Source organism: Myotis brandtii, unplaced genomic scaffold (genome assembly GCF_000412655.1).
Source record: "Myotis brandtii unplaced genomic scaffold, ASM41265v1 scaffold43, whole genome shotgun sequence".
In the NCBI taxonomy this organism is placed as follows: Eukaryota; Metazoa; Chordata; class Mammalia; order Chiroptera; family Vespertilionidae; genus Myotis; species Myotis brandtii.
The window spans coordinates 3,675,283-3,699,378 of NW_005366455.1; the positions used below are offsets into that span (position 1 = coordinate 3,675,283).

Sequence of the window (24,096 nt, forward strand, 5' to 3'; positions counted from 1 at the left end):
GGGTGGGCAGGAAGCTTGGCTTCCTCCATCACTGGGGAAACCAAGCCTCCTGCTTGCTCCAGCTCCGTGGCTGCCGGCCGCCATTTTGGTTGGGTTAGTTTTCAATAGTCATTTGTTTGGCTGGTGGGCATGGCTTATGGCGTAGCGAAGGTACGGTCAATTTGCATGTTTGTCTTTTATTAGTGTAGATACCTCTTCCTCATAACTTGGCCTTTCTTCGTGGTTTATCCTTTTCTATTAAAGGTATCGCCTTTCTGCTGGTCTTCCAGCCTAACAGTCTCAGGGAAGATTTGGGTCCCCTATCTCTTGTCCCCAAAGATGAGAAATTGTCGAGTCCTATACATTCTTTTTATACACCCTTTTATAGAAATTCTATCCAATTCTCTCTAACAGAAGTAAAGAGAAAAAGCTGTGAACTGATTGAAGAAAGCCTTGGAAGAAACAGTTGGGAGTGGAACCAGAACACAAGTGACAGATTAGCTTAGGATAAGGAATGATACATCTTCTTTTGTAAAATCCGTCTCTTTTCCTTCATGTGTTCTTACTCTTGATATTTCTCCAGGCCCATAAAGCATTACCCTCTCAGCAGCTAGACAGTAACCTTGGGTTTCAACCTCGCCCTATGTTGCCATTTGGTAGCATTCTATACATAGTTTCCAGAATCTTAAATTTTTACAATTTTAAAAGAAGCCCTAATGGCTGAGCTAACTACTCCAATAAGTATTTGCATATAGAAATAAAATGTTAAGGAAAAATTATATGTCAGCACTTGAAAAATCAATACAATTTAAAGCTATAAATGAACTATTCTCAATTTTTTCTCCTTGCAGGTGTTGCTATAGTCATTTTGAGTGACTTATAAGTTCCTTACCAACAGAGGTCAGGATTTTTCATGTTCTATACTCCTATTAGGCAGTACACTCATTGGTTTCCATGACTGCACGCATTTTAATTTACTGAAGACAATGTGCAAGCAAACAGTTTTACCCATACCCTATTAATACTCAAGTAGCAACTTCATGACCAGACCATAAGGAGTGTCCTCTCTCTTACACTGCGAAAGCACTGCAGAGGCCATTTCTCATCTGCCCCCTCTGCCACAGCCATATGCTCTGAAATGCAAGCTAGAGGGGCAGATGTATAATCTGGGAAAAGATCCAAATTCACGACCTCTTTGGAGCCCAGGGTATGGTGTGTGCAATGCCAGTCCTGGCTGCCATGCCCAGAAATTCTCATTCATAGAAACAAAGGATGAGAACACACAGAGGAAGAAGAAGAAAAATAAAAGTTTACTAATTTCTGCAGCCACAATAGCAACTAGCACCTCATCTGTTTTACTGAAGCTGACCCAGCTAATATCTTCATGCTTAAGGGTTTCCTGAGTCCCTGTAGACTCCAGCAGCAGAGACAGCTCTTCAGAACCATGACTCTGAGCTGAGACTTCATCCAAAGTCTCATGTCATCCCCTTGGCCAAGCTCATCTCCACACTATGGTAACATGAGTCTTACCTAATTGAAAAGTTACATAAAATTCTATAAAGCATCAGTTTCTGGTCTTCAAAAGATGAAAAACTAAAGAGTATTATGTGGTTCAAGAAGAACACAGGGGAGGTCAGCTTTGTAAGAATGAACAGGACTGGTTTTGATTTGTTTTAGTACCTAAAGGACCCATCAAACAGCCTCCTCATGCATTACTCTTCGGGTGTGGTCATGACTAGGAATTCAGTCTGAGGGGCATTCCAGAGGTTCAGAAAGAATTCTGCTTAGTATCTGATCCAAGGCCCACATAAGCAGCGACAATAGCCAGATAGGCCTCTTCTTTCCCACTTTACAACAGGGCACGTTGTAATCTGGTAAAAGCTCCTTTGTGAACCCTATTTTATTTCTTCCTATAACAATGTTTCAGTATAAGAATCTCTAGAAAGGGTAATAAACCATAGCTCGTAACTACAAATATAACCAGAACCTTTTATTGTGTAGTTTCTTATTAAAGAGAATTTTCCATTTCAAACTTTCTCAGCATATTATGGACATCATCCCCCACTTTGTTCCCATGTCATGTGGCTTTCCATAGATTTCAAAGGAATGTTTTAAATTGGTTTGTCTTGTCAAAAGTAATCCAGACCCAGTGAGATAAAACCTGGCTTAATGTGTGCTTTAACCAGCATTGGACCCAATAGTTTATTTGAATTCAGCCATTGACAAAGGATAACCATTCATTCATTCATTCATTCAGTCATTCAGCAAACAATTTCTGGACTCTAGATTTCTGCTTCCAGTAATGCATCAATTTTCAAAACCCTGCTGATAAAAATACAAATAGTTCTTGGATACACTGAAACAAATACACACTTAAATGCACTGCTTAGCTCAAAGGAAATGAAGGGAAATCCTTAAGCAAAGTCCTTTGACAAACAGAAAATAAACAAATAAAAAATCAAGCATGAATAATGCTAAGCAACCAAACTTACAGGTTGAGATCGCCCCTTAGGTAAATGCTGATACTAGGAATTTGGAGCTTGGGGAGGTGGAGTAATGATGGTATCTTGGAGGTACACAAACCCAAATATACTTGAGAGTTACAGTGATGACCCTCAAGAAGACCTACAACAGCCTGGCTACACTGGCTCAGTGGTTGAGTGTCGACCTATGAACCAGGAGGTCATGGCTCGATTCCCAGTCGGGGCACATGCCTGGATTGCGGGCTCGATCCCTGATAGTACAAGAGGCAGTCAACCAATGATTCGCTCTCATTACTGATATTTCTATCTCTCTCTCCTTCCTCTCTGAAATCAATAAAAATATATATTTTTTAAAGAAGACCTACAACCTTAGTGGAAGGGTGGGCTGAAAACCTTATCCCCTGAATACAGTTTCCTCAGCAAAGGGAGTCCAAGACAATATGCCTTTACTCTGGCTTTAGATAGGGAACATAACAATAATATATATTTTTAAGTAACCTTTTACTTTTAAGAATTTTCAACCATTGAAATTTAAGAATTTTCAATGTCCTCTTAGAATTACTAATTCAAATTTATTTTCTCTCAATTAATTAAGCAGTCGAGAAATTCTATGAAAGTAAACCTAGTACCATAAAGAAGCAAAACTAAATCTTCTCTGGAGAAAAGCATATATAAATCAGGCTCTCCAAGATCTTCAGACATTAAGTCCAACCAAATAGGACATCCTAAACATCAATTACCAAATTCATTAAAAGAAAAAGTCACCACAAATGAGGGTCAAAAGAAACATGAAAGCGATTTAGACACCAAATTGGAGTTAGATGATAGGTGAAAATATAGATTTGTGAAAGTATGGATAGACCTAGAGGGTATTATGCTAAATGAAATAAATCAGACAGAGAAAAACAAATACCATATGGTTTCACTTATATGTGGAATCCAAAGAACAAAATAAAAGAACAAACAAAATTGAAATAGACTCAGAGACACAGAAAACAGACTGATGGTTGCCAGAGGGGAGGGGGTTTGAGGGACTGGGTGAAAAAGGCAAAGGGGTTGAGAAATACAGATTTTAGTTACAAAACAGTCATGGGGATGTAGAGTACAGCATAGGGAATATAGTCACTAATACTGTATAACTGTGTATGGTGCCAGGTGGGTACTGGAAATATCAGGGTTAACATGTTGGAAAGTATGTGATTGCCTGCCCATTATGTGGTACACCTGAAACCAATACAAAATAATGTTGGGTGTAAACTGTAATCGAAAAACAAAATTTAAAGTTCTTTAAAAACAACAACCAAAAACCATGTAGCACTACTATACATGGAAAAACAGTATTTTACTAATATACATTAATACAGATAAATACTTTTTAAGAATAAAAAGTGTTTGCCCATTTACATCACTTAAAACATTTCTTGGACACTAGGTCACTAAACTAACCAATAGTAGCCATTTGTAGCCATTTTTTTTTCTCTTATGTATGTTAGCAAATAAAAAGCCTCCATCACCAGTGTTTATAAATACCTCCAACAACTCCCCGATGGCATTTCATGATATTCTACAAAACTATCTGCTTCTGACGCATGCAGGAGGCCGCTCTCTCGTCATTGATGTTTCTCTCTCTCTTTCTCTCTCCCTCTCCCTCTCTCTCTCTGAAATCAATAAAAATATATTTTAAAATAATAATAATAAACACACTGAAAAGTGGAAAGAAACAGGGTCTTTGAAGTAATTGTTGAGCCACTGAATTAACTCTCTGATGACCTTACACCAAATTTTTTTTGTTATGTGAGTTATTAAATATATTGAATTAAAAAAAACACACATAACTATCTGTTTCCTCCCCCATTTTTTTTTTCTTTTTGCAGTTGCACTTTGCCTGGTTTAAAAAGGCATGCATATTTTTAACTTTGGTTAATAAAAGGGTTTTTCTTCAAAAGGTAACTCTGAACAGCTTCGTTTTGTTTTGATGGGGTATAATTTGAAAGTTGTTTTGTGTGGGTGTGTGGTTTCTAATTATCAATAGTGTGGGAATGAATTCACATTTCAGCAAGAAGTAATCTAGGTTGTTTTAAGCTTTCTCTTTAATTTTTACATATTCATTATTAGTCCTATTATAACTCTGCTTTTATTAGACACAGTTGGGCATCATGAACCTGTAAAAGGAACATTTTTATACACAGCATGATGTGGGTGCCTTACCAAATAATTACAAAGACTGAGTTCCTGACTTCTGGGATACCAAAAATTGACAGGGGATTTTAAAATTCCCCAAACATGTTTTTCATGTTTCTAGCAACCCATAAATGAGGTTGCTCATGGTTAGTCCCCTCTCCATTCCTCTCCCTGAAATACCTTTGGGCCCCAAATAGGTTTCCAGTATGACCCAGGAATTCGGCTTCTCACCTCTTCCCAAATTATCCCTTTTCCTGTGGTTCTTCTGTACATCTCTGTGCCAGCCCCATGCTAAATCCTCACATTTGTATACCATTTCTATTACTACATTCAGCATGTGAAGTTTCACAATGTTTAAAATGTTTTCATTTATAAAGATCCATACATTTTTTCATTACCCAATAGGTACATAAATATAGTCTCAATGTGAAAATTCAAATACTATAGATAAAGCAGAAGTTTCCCTTGAACGCCAAACTCCAACTTCTTCCTCAGTAAAGGTGACCACTGTTAATTTTTCTATGTGGTTGCATTTATATATAAGCACGTGGTATTTCCACTGTTTGCATTCCTATTGCTGCTACCAAGCTGTGAGCACTTTGGGGGCAGAATCCATATTCCATACAACTTAATATGTGTAGTAGTACCCGGTGTAGTGTCTGACACAAGGTAGGTGCTCAACAAATATTGGCTTAATAAAGGAGGTACTGGCTCCTCCCCTTTATGCAGCAGATAACAGAGCTCTCCCGCCTGTATGTGGAAAAGTGGGCCTTGGGATTGTTGATGGTGTAAGGAGCCATGACTACGGATCAAAGGAGCTTGAAAAGCAGCCTGAGGGGGATATCATGGGCTGGCTGGCTCTGATGCAAAGCTGTGAGTTTGTATACCATTTCTATTACTACATTCAGCATGTGAAGTTTCACAATGCTTAAAATGTTTTCATTTATAAAGATCCATACATTTTTTCATTACCCAATAGATACATAAATATAGTCTCAATGTAAAAATTCAAATACTATAGATAAAGCAGAAGTCCCCCTTGAATGCCAAACTCCAACTTCTTCCTCAGTAAAGGTGACCACTGTTAATTTTTCTATGTGGTTGCATTTATATATAAGCACGTGGTATTTCCACTGTTTGCATTCCTATTGCTGCTACCAAGCTGTGAGCACTTTGGGGGCAGAATCCATATTCCATACAACTTAATATGTGTAGTAGTACCCGGTGTAGTGTCTGACACAAGGTAGGTGCTCAACAAATATTGGCTTAATAAAGGAGGTACTGGCTCCTCCCCTTTATGCAGCAGATAACAGAGCTCTCCCGCCTGTATGTGGAAAAGTGGGCCTTGGGATTATTGATGGTGTAAGGAGCCATGACTACGGATCAAAGGAGCTTGAAAAGCAGCCTGAGGGGGATATCATGGGCTGGCTGGCTCTGATGCAAAGCTGTGAGTTTGGGCAAGAAAAGCTGAGACAAGATAAAAAGTATAAAAATGGAGCCTAGAGATACCTGAAGTTAAACAAGGCGACACACCAGAAAAGAGCCTCGCGAGACAGAGCTGGGGAAGGTTTCTCGGGGAGGGAGGCCTTCGAAGAGTTCAGCTGGGGTTCTGAGAATGAAAGACCAACACATGGAAAGACAGCACCAGGTGAATAGCTCTGTGAGATGGGAACATGTGGGATGAGGCTGGTGGGTGGGGTGGAGGGTGTTAATGGCAAGAGATAAGGCTGGAAGGGCAGGTCATGGCAAGGTGATGGAGGGCCTGGAATGACTTAAAGATATTGAAATGTATCCCTGTGGCTGGAGACTAAATACGGAAACTAAGGGTTTGTAAGTAGACAACACTCTTCTAGAAATATACATATCTTTTAATAAGTCCCTTCTATCTGCTTCCCCCCCCCCCCCAACGAGTTTGTAAGTAGACAACACTCTTCTAGAAATACACATATCTTTTAATAAGTCCCTTCTATCTGCTCCCCCCCCCCAAACAGTATTCACTTATGAAGTTCATGTCTGTATATATACTCACAGACATAAATGCATCTAATATAAAGTAATACTGAAATAATCAAAGTAGATAATGTAGAATATTTCCCATTATTAGTTGGCAATATTATATCCTTCTCAGATATTATAAACAATAGTTAGGCTTTGACATATTTTAGATTATTCAAAATAGATTGGGTATCCATTATGCAAGAGCTCATTTTCAGATTTCCCAGGTTGGATTTTAAACTGTCCTTCCACGTGTTGGCTAATTTTTAGCTCAGAAAACTTCAGAGCTATAACCATTGCTGGGGTGGCTAAATTACCACTCAGTTAACTCTGGCAACTACATTTTCCACAGAAGTTCGAAATGAAAGGTCTTATAAGCAGATAAGGAATAACCTGACTAGGTCATTGGAATCAAAGTGTCTTCATTTTTGATTCCACAACAAATTTGCACATGAAATACCTCCCTTAGAGGAGTGATTTTTAATTCTAGGTCTCAATGTAAACCTTTCTAAAATAATCAGGTAGGAACTAAACAGCTTTCTACCTCTTCCCAAGTTTACTCTTGATAAGGGCTGCATTATTTACAGCTAGCAGGTTAGAGTCCAATGATTTTATTGAAATATTCTCATTGCATAAAGTTGGCTGAAGACATCCTAAAGCTAAATACAAAGGAAAGAAGAGAGAACTGGTGCTCAGACTGTAGGTTACATTTCATAGTGACTATGTTTTTGAGAATGTGATTTGCTTTTACCCCTGGTGTATCTAAGTTCATGCAATAATATTCTGACTGATGATGGGATCTTGGAGTCATCTTTAAGTCACTCCGTATTGCTGTTCCTCTGCAGTTTCAGAGAAAATTCAAGGTTGGATACAGAAAGCTTAACCTACAGTAAAGTTTTGATGTCAAGCATCCAGTTTGTATCATCAGCCATCATGTCATCCTTTAATAACATTTTCCACTGCAGATGTTCACTCTGGCATTTAGAAACACTATTAGAATTGTCAGTTCCAAACCACTGTTTTCCAAACATACAAGACACATATTCCCCATGGATGGCAAAGTTTGAGAGTCAGCCACGTTTGAAAAAAGTTGACATATATAGAAATATGTTCTCCTTTTTATCAAATTATTTTTACCTGTTTAAATAATTAAAAAATACTTAGAACCTATAAATTTTCTAAGTCAGTGCACTCTCAAGCATAGTAAATTTTATCTTCAAAGATAAACTGTCAAATTCTGAATAATGGGAGAGGATAATAAATAATTTTGTTAATGATAATTTTGTAATGTAAATACTAATTGTAGGGGGACAGAGAAAAATATGTCCCAAAATACTCCACATCAACAAAGGTCCACTGGAACTCAGAGTAAAATAAAATAGTTTGTTTTGTCCATTTATATTTAGGGGGGAAAAAAGAAATGTAGAACACCATTATAAAAGTAAAAAGTATAATAGTCACTATAAATAAATACAGACTGTTACTAAGTCTGTAGTATGAACTTTGAATAAAACATGGACTTTTGTTGATAGCAGCTTTTTCAATTCTGGAGGCTTTTAATGGGAGAAGCTTCAAGGAAAGATGAGCCTCAGTTCTCTCAGGGACCAGGATGGTAGCTTATTCAATTCTGGAGGCTTTTAATGGAAAGATGAGCCTCAGTTCTCTCAGGGACCAGGATGGCTTGCCCTCCCCAGGCCTCTAAAACAAGCTGATTATACTAGAGGCATATAATGCTGCATGTAGTCCTAACATCCTGCAATTCCAACATAAATAGATCATTGAAAATATAGCTGCAAGAGCTAAAATTTTAGTTCAGGGAAAAACTATATAGCCTATCTGTAAACCCAACCCTTGAATGTAGTGTGCATGTATGTGTGTGTAGGCATAAAAGTAGTTTTTTAGTTTCCCATCCAATTTTGCTTCAATGATGTAAACATAACCCAACATGAGTTACCTATCACCTATAATGTTTATTATTTTCTTGGCTAATCCTATAATCCCATTATGCACAGACTTCATCGTTATCAAGAAAACGGAGACAATTAATGTCCTTAATTTCTCACCCCTTCAATCTACAAATGTATCCATACCCACACGCATCCCCACCACTTCCCCTATAGTTTGACCCACCTCTTTATCTACCCCATTTCCATCTATCACCTTTGTTAGAAAAAGTGCATGCCTTAGCAAACCATTGGCCCAAGGAGGGTAATGGACACATGCAAAAAACCTGGACCTAAACTGTAGGTTGGGGCTAAGCTCAAGCAAACACTTCTGAGATCAGCAAATCCCAACCTACATGAAGATACATGATCAAGGAATGAATGTTTACTGCTTTATTATGTAGCACAGTTGTAGGAAAAGCTGACTGATACACTGAGAATAAACTTGGATCCTCTTCTTCACTTACTAAGTTTAATTTTAAGAAATCCTCAAGTTTTTATTTCCTAAATATTTCTTATTTTTTTCCATTCCCATTGCTAATCCATTAAATGTATGCCGATATAGTAGCTGTTAAAAAACAGTTTATTGATCTTTAGATAGAAAGGAAGGGAAAGGGAGAGAAAGAGAGAGAAACATTGATCTAAGAGCGTAACATCCATCAGCTGCCTCCTGCACACCCTCTACTGGGGATCGAGGCTGCAATCCGGGCATGTGCCCTTGACTGGGAATCGAACCAGCAACCTCCTGGTACACAGGTCAACACTCAACCAACTGAGTCACAAGGGCCCTACATAATCTCTTATCTGAACTATTGCAATGGTCTCTTGACTATTTCCCTTGCTTTTTTTGGTTTGTTTTTGTTCATTTGGTAGGAGTTCCCCATGATCTCACATCTCCCTACTTGATCCTTCTTATTCTTTACTTTGCTTTCCCAACACAATGAATTGTTTATAGTTTTCTGAACATAACATGATGCTTCATGTTTTGATAACCTTCCATATGCCTGAAATGTGGTGGCTCATCGACCTTTTCTATTTCTCAAGCTTTTATTTATCTTTAAGATCCTGCTCTAGCAGCATTTACTTACTGAAACCTGGGAACCGATCCTCAACCCCAAGCACAACCAAGCACTATTTCCTCTGTTGGATGTCTCACTGCATTGCCCCTTTAACAGGAAGGCACTGAATATTTAATTAGGTATGTCTTTTCCTCTACCACTTTATAAACATTTTTTTCTAAAGCAGATACCATGCTTTATGTCACTTTGTATCTCCAACATTTAATACAGTACCTGTCACAGAGTGGGCATTTAATAAACATGAGTGGAACTGAAATAATTAATTTTGAAATTTGATTTGTAAAAAAAATATAGTCTCTATTTCCTCATGAGATTCAGAGGTGCACACACATACACCCTATTTAAGTAGTGAAGAATCTCATCTCATTTATAAAAAGACTGACACATATTTTTCTAATTCAATTTGATTCATTGAATTTTAGCGACTAGAGTGTTTGGTAACCTTTGCAACATAGAAAATACAAGGTTGCTTCATAATCAAGCTTGTACAAAAAGAATCCTAGACATATTGCTAATTTTTTATGATAACTTCCTGAATCCCATGAAAATGTAAAGCAAAGCTGGAACATATAAGAAATGCATAAATTTCTTGTGTCTAAAGCTATATTTATCCAACATAACAAATGACAAAAGCTTTCAAAGTACCCAATAAAGATGTTTGTCCAAATAGATAATCATGCAATGTTACCTTAACCAATTGATAAGGAAAGAAACAGAGTTCAATTCCATTGACTTGAACTAATTCCCCTAACCCACTGACTCCAAGATTTTACTTCCTCATCAACATTAATAATAAAAACTCATGAAAAACAGCAATCCAATATTACAGTGGTTCTCAACCTTTTGGCCCTTTAAATACAGTTCCTCATGCTGTGACCCAACCATAAAATTATTTTCGTTGCTACTTCATAACTGTAATGTTGCTACTGTTATGAATCATAATGTAAGTATCTGATATGCAGGATGGTCTTAGGCGACCCCTGTGAAAGGGTCGTTTGACCGCCAAAGGGGTCGCGACCCACAGGTTGAGAACCGCTGCAATATTAGAAGACTCAAATATGAAAAAATGACCATGGTTGGTGTTCCAAACGTTAAATGCATATTTTAATTTAGATATCCCATAAAATATGAAATACTAAGACTCAATAAAATTTATGAAATGTCATTTAATAACTCATTGCTCTTGTATGAAAGTGACTACCCAATCATCTCATGTTTTTAAGAGCTCTATTCCCTTGCAATGATTCAGAAATTACTTTGGCTACATATGGACATTCTAGATTTGAAGTTTACCCACGATGCATTTAGGACAGAATAGAAGGTCTTCCAGGTTAGCAACTTGCATATTATACCTCAGCCTTTGCCATGAGGATATACATAACATGCACATTTGCTATAATTTATATATAACACATGTACATCACATGTATTTTTCTGTCATACATCTCTCAACTTAGCCCACACATTCATACAAATATACATGTGTACACATGCATTCAGGGAAACAAAGGGAAGAATGATCAGATGTCCTTTTCCTGCTCACAGAATTACAGCAGTTTGCAAGAGAAATTATACCCATTGTGTTCCTTGTTTGGGTGGCTGAGGCTATAAAAGCTAAGTAAGAATTCATGGGATCTCTTGATGCATGTATCATGTCTTCCAACTAGAACTTTGTCTCACTCTTATATTCTTCTCCATTCCTGGGAGTGTGAAGTATTAGGTCCATTTCGGTGGAAAATGAAATGCCACAAAAGCATATAGTATCTGGATTCATATCCTAAACCCACTAGTTAACAGCTGAGAGAACAAGTCCTTAAATGCCCTGAGCTTCAACTTCTTCATCAGTAAAATGCGTTAAGACATCAACACACTTATTGGCTGCAACATACCTCATGTAGAGACATCCCCTAGATTGTTAACGAGTATTTGCTCATTAATTGATACACTTGTCTCAGAAAAGGTCTGGACTTACTGCCAACCATTACTTTTACAGACTTGCCTGTTTTACAGCTCTATAGACAGGTGTTGGAGAATATAAGAAATTAAAATAGAAATCGGAAAGCTTTTTAGTCCATTTTGCTAATTAATGTGTCAGAGCTCATAAAGAAGAACTCGCTGGCTTTCTTCAGCACTGCATCATCGTAAAGAGCTGGGTCAGCAAAGATCTCTGCAGACAGTCAATACATATTAAAACAGCTCCACGCAGTAAATCAAAACAACAAAAATGAAGACACAGTAAAAAAAAAGTAAAATTTATAAGTCCTTTCTGACTGAATGCCGAGGAGCATGAAACTATTGGTTTAGGTGTCAATTCAGCATGTAGAAAGAAAGAGAAAGGAATGATTCCTCCGCTGACATTGTTTGTGAGTCCTTATAGTCAACATTAAAGCATATATATATTTTTTAAACAGCTATGCCAAATTTGATGCCATTTTCTCTGGATCCTAATGTTCCTTTATAATATTTAATATAAATTAATATTTAATGCTTTTATTATCTAAAATATATATATTTTGCTGAAGTTTTTGTTTTTCCCCTGCATTGCTAGGATTGAATTTTGCCAGAATTCAATAGTGAGATAGCTAGAGAAAGAGGTCAAAGATGCCTCATTGTTTTGCCAGGTTCTCTGAAACTTGTGATTTTTCTTAAAAGAACCAGATGAAAGGCAAAATTTTGTTCCTAACTCCTCTGGGTGGGCCTCTCCATTCCGCAGATATTAATACCTCAGGCACATGGAGGAGGACCCTGTACAGATACAGGGAGAATCATCCTGCTGTCTTTCTCGCCAAGGTCTGAGATGTGATGCACTGCCAGGGGGAGGCCCTGAGCTGGGGCAGCAGAGGAGCCTCGGGAAGACTGGACTGATTCCAGAAGGGCTGCGGGAACACTACCTTCTAGGCCGAAAGTGCTAGAAAGATGATCTTACCTGAGCTTTCAATTTGATCTGAGCTCTGAAGAATCCACCATTTAAAGATTAAGCCAAGGAAAGGGTGCCAAGAATATTGTCACAAGTTTGGGAGGAATCCAAGCCAGTCCAACAGATGGAAATTGGCACGGAATGGCTCTCTACACACTAAGTAGCTGACGCAGAAGAAATTTAAACTCAGATGAATTTATTAAAATGTTGCATATCATCCCGAACAAGAGGATGGGTGATAGATCTAGGTCAGCATATACGACTGAATTTAACTTACTATGGTCTTGGATAGCATGACAACTGGTCACATTTCTATAATTAAAAATAGACAGAGGGAGGTATTCTTTCTTCTTAGCAAAAGAGAAACCACTTTTTTCAAACCTAAATATTCCGGAGAAAGAACCTGGGGCAGGGAAAGGTGAAACAAAAAGAAGTTGAATGATACCTTTTGACTTTGTAAGACTGGTATGACCATGGAACATTGTACATTACAGTTCAAACTGGTAACTAGCTTAGTAGTCACAGACTGGGGCAGATTGAGACTACCATTATATATTAGGTGGCTTTTAAAAATGATTTTGTAACTAAAAGAGGTTGCCAGAATTAAACGGACCCTTAATCCTCTTTCACTACCATCACCTATGCCTAATGAGAAATTGCTAGAAAAAAAAAATGCAGAACACAGCCTTTTATGTGAGGGATGAGTTCCTGAGGATCGTTATAATTCAAGACTAATTTTCCAAAAGAAATAAATGCAGAGGATGGCGAGGGTATATTTTGGAAGTATATAAACTTACAATGTTAGTAGCATATTTTTCTTTAATGCTTCTTTGTATTTTTTTAAAACTGTCACTAATGCTTTACAGAGCGCTTTCGCTTTAACTCTGACATGTATAATTCCAGGGGCTTGCTTAGCCCTCTTTGTTGTGTTTTGTCATGTGCCACTTTTGCTCCAAAGTTATCAAGTATGTTTTGCAGCATTTGCACTGGTTCCACAGACAGCTGATTAAAAAGTCAAAGATGCTGTGATAGGATTTCGAAGTTCTTAAAATATAAGGATAGTGAATATTATAATGAGAGTTTATTATAACTCCAAATCTTCTTTAAAACAACTGATGTATGTAAACAGTCTGGCTCATGGAAGTAATATAGAGACCTCTGGTACTATTTCTATCCATCAGCTAAAGCAAAGCCACCGTGTGGAGCTTACAACTAACCTACCTGACAGCTTTCAGATTATGCTATTTTTAAAACTTGGAAGACTATTATAAGTTTTATACTTAGATTGATTCTTCATTAATATTTTTGTAACACAACATATAAAAACCTATCATTCAAATTTACCTAAAATATTACAGCAATATACTAAGGTAACAATGTTCTCACTTTTAAAGGCTGACAATAACTTTTAGTTACTAGCTATTCGTACTTTGTTTGGAAATTAAGAATATTTGGATAAGATTTGATTTCTTATCAAATCTTATCATTGGCTCTTTTTTAAAAACCAAACTGATAAACATTCTTAAAACTGCTTCCACTTTTCACGTTGCAGCCTAGCCCAGTGTGTAAAAAGACATTGACCTTCAAGTATTACTATGTCAGAGAACTAACCGCCAGCAGTACCATGCATTGAGGATGAAAATAACAGGCTATCCTTGGGGCTCCTTGATCATGAGAACTTCCCTCTCAGACTCCTCAATGCATGTCCAGTAGTAGAGCATTTAATGGATGAGGATGAGGGGAATGAGCAGCATGTGGTGATTGCTCAGCCCCACAGAAGTCTTTTCTTTTGCAGTGATCTAACCTCTGAGGCTCTTTCTTAGGAGAAGCAAAAAAGAAAAGAAATCTAAAAGTTGTGAACCAGCCCTTCCCTGCTGTTTCCACTAGAGAATCTGGAGAAGGAATAAAAGAAAAAAATCATAACTGTGCCCTGGAACATGATGGAGGTAATGAGGCATCAAGGCCACTTACTGCTGAAAACATAATTGGCACATAAACACAGGAGACGCTGGTGGTGGGAAAGACTTCATTGTTTCAGAAACAGAGGGATGTGAACAAATTATACCCGTTTTGTTGTTTAGAGTGGCAATTCTAGGAGTAAAATGGATATTCCCTCACCCCAACAGTGTACCTCTACAGAACTTCAGTGTTTTCAATTACTGTGAATAAATGATGAAGGAAGGGCAAAGGGATAGAAAGCAGGACACTTGGCAATAGAGAAAAAGCTTGGATTTTTAGACCTGAAGGTTTCTGATAGAGAAAGCCCCAGTAGACACTGAGAGATCCCTGTGGACCTTCTAGAGAACCTCTAGGAATCTCATTCATGAGTCTAAAGAAAGATAATATGATCATTGTGGGTGGGTACAATCCCCTTTGATGACAGGCAAAAAGACTTTTGTTTTAATCCTCACCCAGGGTATATATATATATATATATATATATATATTTTAGGGAGAAAGGAGGGAAAAGAGAAACATCAATCAGTTGCCTCCCATATGTACACTGACCATATAAACCCACAACCTATGTATGTGCCCTGACTGGGAATTGAACCCGTCACCTTTCGGTATAGGGACGACGTTCCAACCAATCAACCAAGCAACCCAACTGGGTCAACTGGCCAGGGCAAGACTATTCTTTCTTGATGAGAAAGAAATAAGCAAAATTTGAGAAACATCAATCAGTTGCCTCCCATATGTACACTGACCATATAAACCCACAACCTATGTATGTGCCCTGACTGGGAATTGAACCCGTCACCTTTCGGTATAGGGACGACGTTCCAACCAATCAACCAAGCAACCCAACTGGGTCAACTGGCCAGGGCAAGACTATTCTTTCTTGATGAGAAAGAAATAAGCAAAATTTTCTTATTCTGGAACTCTCTGTCCAATCACTTTATGTGAAAGTCATCATGGGAAAAATTTTCAAACTTTCTGAGGGTTTCTTTATAATTTTTTTGTTGTTCTCAGTGTTCAGCTGGCATACAGTTTTAAGATTTTGGATTTTATAATCATTTTTTTGGAAACGTTTATTCTTTCCTCTCAAACATTTTGAGTCAGCATACATTATGCCACTACATACAGAGCCAAGCAATAATTCATCTTTGTGGAAGTCAGAGACATCTCATGTATTAATTACCAAGCCTTTCAGTGACTGGTGGATGGAAATAGGTTCCAACTGCTACTCAAACACAGCCAGAGATTTCCAGGAAGGAGAATAGAAAGTCAGTTACAAGGAATTTCTTACCCAATTTGTGTCCAGCCAATGAATGGACTTTGCTTTCATCTGGCACTGAGAAGAAATAAGAGAGACAAGGATCAGCCTGCCTGTAAATAAGTCATTTTAACAATAAATTAATATAGATTCATAATAAGTTAAATATTTTACAGGCAAGGACTTGAGAAAAATTTTCCCCAGCCTCCCTGGGGCACCTCATTTCTATTGGTAAATATGTTCAGAATAGCTATAAAGAAAGATATATTTATTAGGCTTCTAATTTTCTTTTAATTTTCAATACTTTCAGTTTTTTTTAAAACTGGGTTATTGTTTGCAAAAAGAGAAGCTAAACTCATGGACTAGAGATATATAATAGATAGTAAAACTCTTTAAACACAATAGAAATATGTATAAACATTCAATAATGAGCTTCAATATCTGATAAACCTGGAGTAAAAGTTAACAGATTTATAATCCTTCTGAAAAAATATTAAAATAAACAAAATATGAAACAATGACATTCAAGAGGTTAGACATCGGACAACAGAGACTAGTGACTCCTGAGAAATGAGAAACAAGTAAGATGAATCCTACAATTGCCCTAGTTTACTGCGTGGAGAGTTTCCAGGCTGTGGTGCAGGGATGGGAACAGAGGCAGAGCCCAGTGATATCCCAGCTTGAGGACATGCAGCTGGGTGTCCAGGGAAACCAAGGCAGATGGAGTCTGCAGGGCAGAGAACTGTAGAGAGAGCTACTGAGAGGAGCCCCTCATATATTTAGTTGAATACTGAGGATCGCATGCATGTGAGGAAACTACCCAAGACCTGACAAAGAACCACCCCTAAGTAGAAAGGGAACAGTGTCCAAAGTTGACACAGGGCTGAGAATAGGCACTATTCCCAACAGCCATAGTGAAAATCTTCCTAATTCAGGAGCATCAGTTAGGATACAAAGAGGAACCTTGCTTCAGTAGTGGGAGAGACAAATAACTCCAGATTAATCCAGCTCTAATGAAATAGATACATTTGTCAAAGACACAAATTAGCAAAGCTTACACAGGAAGAAATAGAAAAGCTAAATAGTCCTATAGTTCGATTCTTTAATGAATTTTTAGTTGAAACTCTCCCATAAAGGAAACTCTAGACAGATAGCTTCACTGGTAAATTCTATCTACCAAACATTTAAAGAAGAACTAATATCAATTTTATATAAATTCTTATTTCAGAAAATTCAGAGGAAAGGATATTTCCCAATGCATTCTAAGAGGCTGATATTACCCTGATATCAGGCAAAATATTATCTGAAAGCTATTAACTAATATTTCTCATGAACACAGATGCAAAGTTCTTAACCCTTAGCATCTCTGCATGATTATCACTTTAATATTCAATGACAGCTGTAGATTATTCGCCATGTGCTCTTGTCCATGTTAGTCTATTAAACTCTACTGCTCAGGGTTGAAACAAGGTGAGGGGAACTTTGCTCACAAGGAGGACCTCCTCCATCTTCCCTAACACTACATTTGTCTCAGAGTAATGTGCCCCTCCCTCCTTCCTTTGCCTACCACAGTCAATCCTATTTCATTAACCCAGTTATTAAACATCATTCAATCTTTCCACTCCCACCTAGCCCTACTTTCCTAAATGATTTATTTTTTTTAGTTAAAACCACTGCATGTCTGTAATTTTTCTGGAATAAAATGCTTAAAAATCTTGTTAGAGTATTCTTCATACTTCCAGTTGGATATGTCAGTTTGTACTTATTAGGGTCCATGTTGGGGGCCAAATTGTCTTTCCCAAGTCTAAAAAACTTAATTACAGTGAAATCTAGCGTATAAATAGAAAAATATTGGAAAACAATCATAATGATTAAAAAATACTAGTCACTAATTATTAAGTACCTGTAATTGCAGGTTCTACCCTATGTACTTTATATCTTATTATCATTCATTTAATCCTCACAATGATCTGTCAAGATAGGTGTTATTATTATCCTTATTTTATAGACAAAGAAACTGAGGCATGTCTCCTAGGTGGAGGACAGGATCCAGAACTTAAATATGGCCCTCTTACACTCTGCTATAAAGGTGACGAGTCACAGAAAACTTGTTATATTTTTTTGAATCATCAATTACATAAATTAAACACTTGACCAACATCTATATGTTAGAAAGCTACTATCCTTTTTATTTGAACATATGTTATTAAACAGAAATCTGTCTGTGGTGAATGGTATTAAGAGTTAGCTACAATTTTTTTTTAACATTTTTGGAAATCTACAATTCTAGTGGGTTCAAGCTAAAATATCCATTCCCATTTCACAGATGAAAAATCACCAGTCTGAGTTAAAATTCTGACTTGGACATTTACTAGTTGTATGCAATTTAACTTTTGGTGCCTCAATTTCATCATATGTAAAATAAGAATAATATGGCTTACTCCATAGATTTGAAGTAAAATTACATGTGTAGGTTTGTGCAAAGTACTTATAAGGTCATATAGAAAGTGCTTACAAAATATTAGCCTTATCATCATTATTAATGAGAAACTAAGTAGAAAAGTGGAATAACATAACGAATGAGACAGATGTGGGTTGAATCCCAGCTTTACCAGGCAAGTTACAAAGCCTTTTTAAAAACAACAACAACAACAACAACATGCTTTTATTGATTTTACAGAGGAAGGAAGAGGGAGAGAGACTGAAACATCAATGATGAGAATCATTGAGCGGCTGCCTCCTGCACACCCCCTACTGGGGACCAAGCCCGCAATCCAGGCATGTGTCCTTGACTGGAATCGAACCTGGAACCCTCAGTCCCCAGGCCTACACTCTATCCACTAAGCCAAACCAGCCAGGGCACAAAGCCCTTTTTAACCTTAGTTTCCTCATGTGAAAAATTAAATAAAACCACTACATAGGGAGTGGTGGGAATAAAACAAAAAATACGTACAAAAACACTTAGTACAGTGCCAGTTACATATTTCTCAATAAACGAAAGCTTTTGATAAATGAAAACTGTGAGAGTGGCAAAGTTTATGAATTTGGTGGTGGTGGTGGTCTCAATGATTTAAGTTGCCTGGGATTATAAAGGGATATAGGGAGAAATAACTGATAGTGTATTATGCTTCAGACTGGGCTTTTTAATCATTATCTTATGGATAATCCAATACCCACAGCAGGTATGACCTCCCAGTTTACTCCCAGTCCTAGTTCATTGCTTAGGTGAAGAAAAGCAAAGGAAACATAATACTCAGACTACATGGTCTTATTATATACAGTTATTCTGAAAAAGAGATTCATAGAAAGGCAGGACTGTATTGTTTTGTTTTGTCTGTTGTTTTGTTAAACAGACATAAGTTATCCCATTAAATCTAAGCCAATTTTAGTATTATTGCAAATTTCCCAGTCATATTAGGTTAAACATGGTACTTTCCTAATTTTTCAGCTGCATTACTATCTATTATTCTTAGTAGGAATACTTATTATTTTAATTGACAATTTGAAATTATTTAGAACAGTAACATAAGCTTTTTTTAACAACAGTGTAGAAAATCCAAATGAGTGATAGGCATAAAAAATAGGAGTCTCTCTCCAAAATATTCACTGACACAGATATCTATCTTTAGGACAGAAGATAAATGAATAAATATAATAGAAAAGAGAGGGAACTGTAATGGCTTAATTAATAGAATACATTTTATTTAAAAGGTTAAATTGGGAACAATCTTCCTTTATGCACATGCTTAGTGCTTGGACGTGATTTAAATAATAGTGGCAAATAAGAAAAGGAGGTAAAATTATACACACCATCACCATTTATTTTTAAATGACAAGTGTTATAATTAATACTCAACTTCCTTTATAACTCACATTACCTTAGCAGGGTTCTCAACCTTCTGGCCCTTTAAATACAGTTCCTCATGTTGTGACCCAACCATAAAATTATTTTCGTTCCTACTTCATAACTGTAATGTTGCTGCTGTTATGAATCATAATGTAAATATCTGATATGCAGGATGGTCTTAGGCAACCCCTGTGAAAGGGTCGTTCAACCGCCAAAGGGGTCGCGACCCACAGGTTGAGAACCGCTGCCTTAGAGCTACTATAAAGTTCTCTCTTGAGGCTGGAGCTAAGGTCTAGTCTTTTCACTGCATAATATTTAGATAGCACGGCAACTGGAACAGTAGCAATGTGATTATGACAGGCATGTCATTTCAAACCTTATTTACAAGACCTTATTTATAGGGCTGGTGTGGGAAAGGTCTCTCATTCCAAAATGCGAAGGTACCAAAAGCATCATGTAAGAGAGTGTTGATGGAGCAAGAGCCAAAGTCTTTTGTTCTAGTTCTGATGACAGATTGTTCTTTCTTTCTTTTCTTTTGTTAAAGTTTCCAGAGCCTATTGTATTCCCTTTCTTGTCCTTCAGTTTTACCTAAGAAATGATACTACTTGCTCTTGATCACCTTAAAGGGATATTACAGTAATTGAAGAGATACCAGTGGAATGCCGAGTCCTGCTGAAGATGAAATTCAGACATTTTTATTGTAACTGTTATGAAATACTTATAGGGTGCTATGGACTTGTGCCTCCAGAGAGATCTTTGGATTTATTCAGATAATGGGATGTCTATACTAAGCTCACGCTTCCTAGTAATCAACTCCAGACTGATGGGCACCACTTGATTTAAGTACTGGGAAGTGTTTCATAAGGAGGCCACTCTTGGGTTTGGAGGTTTCCTAACTCCATGGTCTGCCCTCTGTCCAGGATGACCTCTCTGGAAAACACAGAGCCTGCCCGCCTACGTTTCCAGTTACCTTGGTTGTAGACCTTTGAGTTCATCAGAACTGCTCAAAATCAATGGCACCTTTTTAAAAAGAGTAGATAAACGGCACCTTTTTAAAAAGAGCAGATAAACACACGTTGCCTTTGAATTTCAACCACGTTCACTGTATGGAGGAGAAACCGTAAATAAAGAAATTAAGAGGAGAAAATCTATGAAAAAGATGGCACTCCAAGAACTTATTAGTGGCAAACATTAAAGTGCATAAACATATCGGCTCCCCAGTAGGATCCATTTATATTAATATAGTGATCACTTAAAGTGTTTTATTCTTTTGTCAGGCCCTCTTGTACACTTCAAATGCATTCTCACTGGGGGGAAATAATCCCCTGGCTTATTGATAGCATTTGATACGCATTCTATAACATAAGTGACTATTAGGAACTGCACTTGCTTCATAAAAATTTGCAGAACAGTGGCAGATTTGGTGAGTTAATGGGCCCCATATGCTCTTCTTAAGCTGACAGAAGATGGTATATTGCTAACATGCACAAATCTCTTCAGATGAAGATTGCCATCAGCCACAGTTATTCTTGTTGAGAATGCCAACCCTTTGTCACGAATGGGGGATATGCAAATGTGTTCAGATCCCCACTACTTCATGCTGAGGTACTTCCATGTAAAGCAGCACTCTAAAATATGATGCAATGCTTGTCTTTTACACAGGCAGCTCCATTTCATTTAGTTTTTGATTTCCGTATCTGTGACAGAATAGAGACTGCAGCTTTGAAGGTGATGTTTGGCACAACAAAAATACATCTTCTAATGAGGCCATCAACACTTGTCCTTGAATAGTTTGCTAGGAAACTAAATATCAAGTAATTCCTTAATGGTTAATAAACTTGTTTCTGAGAGTTGTTCCTTCAGAACTTTTTAAGAAAAAGGACACAGTTGCCAATATTAAGAATCCATTTTATTCGCTTTTAGTAGATCGATTTCTGTGCCCCTGACTGATTTTCAGAAATTTCAAGGAAGGCCAACCTGTTATAAGTTGTAAATTAAGTTCCCTCCTTTACTGCATTGATTTATAGTGTTTTCTTATATCGATGGCTACTTGGCACACTGTTTCTCTTCAGGGAGAATTTTGAGTATCAGCACTACGCATTTTTATGTGTTGAAAAATTCTCCCATTTCTTGAAACCAAAACCACAAAAACAACATACACAAAGCTTTTGCTGAAAAAGGGGTTAGGAAGTTAGTACAAGATAATGATGCCAATGTTTATCTTGCCATCTCTCTTAGCAGGCTTCCCCAAAGCACCATGCTCCTCCCTGGCCGGTTGGCTGTTCTGACAATAAGCTAGTTAGAACTCAGTAGCTGAAGTTTTCTAATATTATAGTGTATCTCTCAGCCAGGGTGCCACAGGACAAAAATGAGGACCTGCTTCCTCATCGTTAGCCAACTACTCCTTCCTTCACAACTTTTTAGCCATCTCTTTAAAATTCCCTTTCTTTCTTCATGAATCTCAGGGGAGCTTAAATCTAAAGTTAGGAAAATCCCCTACTTTTCACATATTCTTACACTATTGTGTTTATCTCATTAAAGAGTACTGGGAAAATTGAATCATTTTATCACAAATTGACTAATTAATTTGTTTGGCGTGCATTCAATAGACACTGTCTTTCTCAAAGGAATCAGACACTGTCTGAGCTCAACTACCCCTTCCTGGGTCCGTGTGGGAGTGAGGTTCCTGGCTTGTTAGTTTCCTGACATGAGTGCTCTGATCAGGACTCTGCAACTCTCAAGACTGATTCTCTAGATCAGTGGTTCTCAACCTTGGCTGCACATTAGAATCACCTGGGAATCTTTTTAAAATCCTGATTTCTGGGCCTCATCCTCCGGAAATTCTGTTTCTTTGTTATGGGGTGGGGCCACAACATTAGTAACAAAGAAACAGAATTTCCAGAGGATGAGGCCCAGAAATCAGGATTTTAAAAAGATTCCCAGGTGATTCTAATGTGCAGCCAAGGTTGAGAACCACTGCTCTAGATATTTCTGGAGTTCACTCTCTATGCAGTTCTTTCTTCTCTGTTACTGCACTCTACCCACCTTGTTTTCCCTGGATTCTCAGCCCCATTGCCTCCACTCAGATATGAAATAACGGGATATATATCTTACAGCAAGTTTTTGTGGGGTGGTATTATTTAATTTCTCTGGAATAAGTTGCAAAATTATTACACTATTTAATAAATGGAAACATCTTTGTGCTTAAAACCACAGCTTCCTAAACCACAGGACCAATGGTCCTAAGATACCTTGAGTAACTCTCACCCAAAGCTAAGAATGTGATCAGTGATTAAGAGCATTATTCTTTGGAAGTGCCATCACCTGCTTCTCTCCTGCATGAGGACATCATGAAATCAAGGCTGGAACCTAGGGCCACTCAGAGGGTGTAGCTTCGCTGGTGAGTGGAGAGGGAACCGCATGGAGGCCCAGGGCTACTCCCCTGTTCTGATGGCACACATGCCATAGTCACGAGGACAGTCAGTCACAAGGCCTCCCTCCGGGTCTCCTAACCGGACCCAAGGCTTTTTCTATTCGATGGCCGATCTTTGGAAATTGCTTCCAACTTGCTCTTGACCTACCTCCATCTCCCCAACTCTACTAGACATCTCTTCAACTCAGCCCAGATTAGCTCATGCTAAACATCACTTGCATCATTTTTCTACCTCACCAAAAGCCTTCACTAAATTCAACTGCCTAGAAAATAATACAGTCTCCTTAGCCTGATATTGAGGTTTGAATCCTTTTTACTTTTCTCATTATATTTTCCTCTATTCTTCTTTTACTGAAGTCATAAAGTAATTCCTGGTTTCTTCCCATTTGGCTTTCTCCTCAGGGGGAAATGCCTGGAACCTCACGTGTACAAATACTATTTTATTGCTCCTCCTGGGCCCAGCTCCCCATTATAACCTCCTCTTTGTAGGATATTCTCTCCATCTGTTTCCCCCAGGACACTTCAGCTTCACTTCCAAGCAAATGCACCACTTTCTATCTGTATTATGTTGATTTGTATGCAACTTCAATGAAGATGCAGACAGCATTTTATTCATCTTTCCATGGTAAACAGCAACAGATGACAAAGGTCCTCCAAGGTCAGTTGTACGGAGTCTCTGTCCTTTTTTGCATGATGCGGAAAAGATGCCTATGTGAGACCCCTCCCAGGAATCTTCTTTGTGTGAATTCTTGGCATCTACCAGGTTTGGACTATTTCTACTACTCAGAGTATGAAAACTGCTGCTTCCTAGGCCGTTGGTAAATACTCTGTTATCGGCAAGAAAATGATACTGATGAAGCCATCAGAAAAGAAGGGCTCAGACTATTCTGTAAGTCCCACAACCATTTTTCTCTATGAGCAAGTGAAACACCTTTTTTATAGCATGTGTTATAATCCCACTATTTATAATGCACATTTCCACATAGTGATTCTATCTTTAACAGGGAAGAGGAGGAAGGAAAC

General features: G+C 37.7%; 1 protein-coding gene across 1 annotated transcript in view; it reads right to left on the reverse strand.

Annotated features, from left to right (window-relative positions):
* Nucleotides 1-24,096, reverse strand: part of PARD3B (par-3 family cell polarity regulator beta) — an 868,889-nt gene that overhangs the window by 312,162 nt on the left and 532,631 nt on the right. The window contains exon 16 of the mRNA XM_014546096.1: nucleotides 15,827-15,871. Coding sequence (XP_014401582.1) covers nucleotides 15,827-15,871 — 45 coding nt within the window. The remainder of the gene's footprint in view (nucleotides 1-15,826; nucleotides 15,872-24,096) is intronic.